The 4,313-nt window shown below is 40.7% G+C and overlaps 1 protein-coding gene across 1 annotated transcript in view; it reads left to right on the plus strand.

Moving 5' to 3' along the window:
- LOC105562939 (laminin subunit alpha-1-like) overlaps positions 1-4,313 on the plus strand; it is a 68,934-nt gene that overhangs the window by 47,399 nt on the left and 17,222 nt on the right. Inside the window, exon 2 of the mRNA XM_012014129.1 lies at positions 3,498-3,604. Coding sequence (XP_011869519.1) covers positions 3,498-3,604 — 107 coding nt within the window. The remainder of the gene's footprint in view (positions 1-3,497; positions 3,605-4,313) is intronic.

The raw sequence follows: 4,313 nt of genomic DNA on the forward strand, positions 1-4,313 counted from the left end.
AGCAATATTGCACCAAGATATATCATTGTAATAAATGCTGGTTCCTGTCTGGAAGAAACTTTTGAGCATTACTGTCGCGAAACAACTACCTTAAAACAGATTGACTTACTATATTAAGACAAGAGTAACCTTGTCGTTGTTCTTCCGTTTAGAATAAATTTTCCCTCCATCTTACAACGCACGAAGTTAGCACCACGATATTCGACAAAAGACGATTCTAGATTTTAGAATTGTTCAGTTGATTTAAAGATATTCACATATCTTTAAATTAAACACCAGTAATAATAACATATTTTTGTGAATTAATAAACATTTGCTAAATGGTTCAAGACCGCATACATGCAGTTGAATCAAGAAATACATTTTTTCCCCACGAGGGTGTGCATGTGGAAGAATAAATATATAAAGCCGCGATCTTTTCATGTTATGTCTGTTGCATAAATAATTACAGAAAGCAAGGACGATTATTATAGCGGAGTCAGTTGGATCTTAATTATACACCGATATCTTTAAGCGTTTAACGATAGCGCTGATACGTTGTATTATGAGCATTCCTGCTTGCACCTTGTACATCCTGGACATCAACTAGAGAGCCACGGCGTCCCCCTTCGTCGTAAGGGTTAATTGATAAGACGGCAGTAACGCGAGATTTACAGTATACAGCGTGGTATGCCGCGAACGAGCCGCCACGGATGTTTCAGCTCGCTCTCTTCCTGATTACCGCGTCGTTAATTAATTTTCGGAATTGCTGAAACGCTCGGCTAATTATTCAGCTCTCGGCCAGGTGAGCCGGCGAGGTACCGTACGCTGTTAAAATTATTGCAGTGCGTAAAATGCGTTTGCACGTGCGTGCTTTCTTACGACGTCGCCGGCGATTGCCGGCCTCCGGTATGTCATGTCCGTTTTTATGGACCCAGTGTGTTCTCGCGAACCTCGCGTCTTTTGATACAATTATCGCGGCATTTTTTTTACGTCCGTTATCGAACGAAGAAAAACTTGCAAATTACGCGAGAAAATAAGAATTGCGACCTGAAGGTTTAGATAAAATCCCATTCCCTGGACGGTCGAGCGAATAATTAATTCTCGCTTTGCTATTCAACAGTTAATAACTTCCGATTCAATCGGACTCGACAATGCGATATTAATTTACGAGGCCGTGGCACGGCTGTAATGTAATTCCCCGTGTAACACGATTGTTACTCGATGATGTAAGAGTAATTATGCACATAATTACGGGGAGGTAATACCTCGCGTGACAAGATCGAAACTGATACGCGGTGGAGAAATGCCGCGAAAGGAATTATTCATTTCTCTCGAGTATTTATGTCGTACGTTGTCTAATGGTTTATACAACAGGATTGACATAATCCTCGGTTAAAAATGTGGATTAGCATTTGTGCTTCTTGTATTAGGAGATTTATGCCGCAAAAGAATACAGAGAAAGAAGGGGATATTTGGGTCAGTTAAAAAAGACGGTCGGATGAAACATTTTCGGGACATCTAAAAATTATGGAAACCCAAGAACCTGGGGCGCCAAGAACCTTTGGAAGGAGGAGAGCAACAGGTGGAAACATCGAGTCTTAATAATAAAACTCACCCTGTATATGTAATTACAACTCCACGACACGTAAAGCCCCTCTTTACTCTACATTGAGAGAATTTTCTTTTAAAATTCACCCTGACAATCGTGTGATCGTGGGACAACGTGGCAGTTCGAAGAGCTTTATGAGAGCTTTTTGAAATTTTACCATACATTTCACTAGTAAAATGTACACTGAAGGTGCAATTTCATGGACGCTAGAAACCAGCGGCAAATAAGGTCTAGTGACTTCTCGACCTAGTGGGGGGAAAAAGTTGAGACCGTCTCAGCTTTTCCAGTGTGCCGTGGTGTGACTGGGTGTCGCAAGGGCTGCGTTCAGAAACACCACTCAAGTACCCCAGCGTATTATTCTATCCTTGTTGCTCACTGTATGTTAAACAAGGATAAAATGATACTCTGGGGTACTCGGGTGGTGTTTTTGAACGCGGCCAGCGGTGGTTTCAAGACGCTCATATTTTGCAACTACTTCTCCTTCCCTAGGCGAGCGGTAAAAGTCACGTGACTATATTTGACGCTAAATCGTAGCGTCATTGAAATGGGACCTTAAGCGTGATTGCTAGTAAAAAGTATGGTAATATTTAAAAAAAACTCGTAATGTTCTTCGAAATACCGCGTCGTTCCACGATTGTATGATTTTTCAGGATGAATTTTAAGAGAAAATTCTCTCCGTGTAGAGGAACAAAAATAGATATAATCAGTTTTATTGCAATCATGTTCTCCGCAGGGGTACATGCTGTCTTCCGTCTTCTCTTATTCATGATAATCACGCATGACTGTCTCTCGGCTATCGCACGATCGAATCGCAGCGGTGTGTAAACACGCGATTGCGCCGCCGAATCAATTCTCGCGGGTAATCCCTTTGTAAGAGCCACCGTTAATAGGAAATCGATACGCTTCAGCCGGCGATGCTCGATGCGAACATGCATAATTTATAATTTCCGCGGCATTACGGGGCGACAGTCGCGCGAGAACGACAGCCGTCGTCTGCGGCATTTGAATACAATGCGCTGCTCGCAGCGACGGGCATCGCTAATTGCAAAATCCGCTGGATGCTGCATAAATAAACCGCTCACGCGTGACCACGCCGGACAAAATCGGCGAACGCGCGCAGCCAACGCTAGCCGGTCACGGCGCGGGATTCTTTTTCGCGCGGCGGCCCCCGAAAGAATTCGCGCCACGTTAATCGATTAGAGACGTTTCGTCAGTTGCGCAATTAGCGCGAAAGCAAGAATAATCTTATATGAATTATTAATGAGGCCGCTGTCGACACTTGCTTGCGATCTCGATGATCGTTTAATTATGCCTGTCGCCGCCCCGGAAATCGCAGCTTCCCTGGCATCACTTTGCATCGATAAACTTATCACGAGGAAAATAGAAGAATGTATTACTATTAAAAAATTGTAAGATTGAAATAATAGAAATAATAATTTTAATATGATTTAAATTTTTAATTATTAAAACAGGAAACTTGTAGTCGACCCAACTGGCATATTCCTTTATTTATTCAATACAACACGCTTCGACCCTATTTTTGTGTCCTTATCAAGTGATACTGCAAATCGACAAACGGTGCCACTTGACGAAACGTTGTATTAAATAAATAAAGGAATATGCTAGTTGGGTTGACTACAAGTTTCCTGTTTTAACTTTTGATCATCACTGGTGACTTAATAAGCAACTTCTTTCTTCGTCGATTTAATTTTTAGTTGGCCTTGATTTTTAAAGAATAATTTTCAACAAAACTGAGAGTTTGTATCTCAATTTATTCCGGCACGATTTTATTTATCGTTGCCTGGATTTTATATATTCATTGTGTATAGTCATATTTTAAGTATTGTAATTAAATTACGAAGAATTAATTGTTATTTTTCACTAATAATATTTCATCCGCTTGCAGGATGCGGCTGCAACAATTTGGGCTCCGCGAGTTCTGCCTGCGATATCGTGTCCGGTCAGTGTCAGTGCAAATCGCATGTTATTGGCAGGCAGTGCAACGAATGCAAGGTAAGGGTCGACATTTTTACGATACTGGATAACCGCAATTTCTACAAATTAGATTGAATTTGTATATTTAAGCAAACCGTAAGGCTGTCGGTAATACTAGAAGTTAACGTTAGAAAAGTCAAGTCGGATAGAGAATCGAATTGACCGGGCAAATGCCGATTACGATAAACTCAGCGATCTGTAACGTTGAGGTGCACTATCTCGATAGATATCTAACAGCGAAGACAAATGCCCTGCTACGTAATGTGACTGTATCAGATATCGGGAATATCCAGTGATCTGTAATATAGAAGTGGTAACCGCCGGACATAGTCGGACATGATAAATCGTATTGTCCGTCGAAATTCAACCGATCGAAGTAAGTCGATAGATCCTTCGCGACGATTATTGCGATAACATAAAGGACTGACATCAGCGGAGTCTAATCTAGACAAGTCACAATTTTTAAATACTTATTCTTTTTTTACTTACTATTCTATTCATGCAAGAATAAATAAACTCGCTTAATTTTGCGACTGCTCTGCCGTTTGTCTCTGCGACCCGATGCACCCATAGAAAAAATTTCCGGATCCAACGCTATTGCACTTGAATGTATCATAAAGTAGGATCGATATAGCGCCAATCATATTTATTATAGAGAAAGGAATATTTTAATCTTAAATAAAAAATTCTAAAATCTAAAATAAAATGATAGTCTTTTGTCGAATAT

This window comes from Vollenhovia emeryi, unplaced genomic scaffold (assembly GCF_000949405.1).
Source record: "Vollenhovia emeryi isolate VEMERY1.0 unplaced genomic scaffold, V.emery_V1.0 DF939182.1, whole genome shotgun sequence".
NCBI classification, from domain to species: domain Eukaryota; kingdom Metazoa; phylum Arthropoda; class Insecta; order Hymenoptera; family Formicidae; genus Vollenhovia; species Vollenhovia emeryi.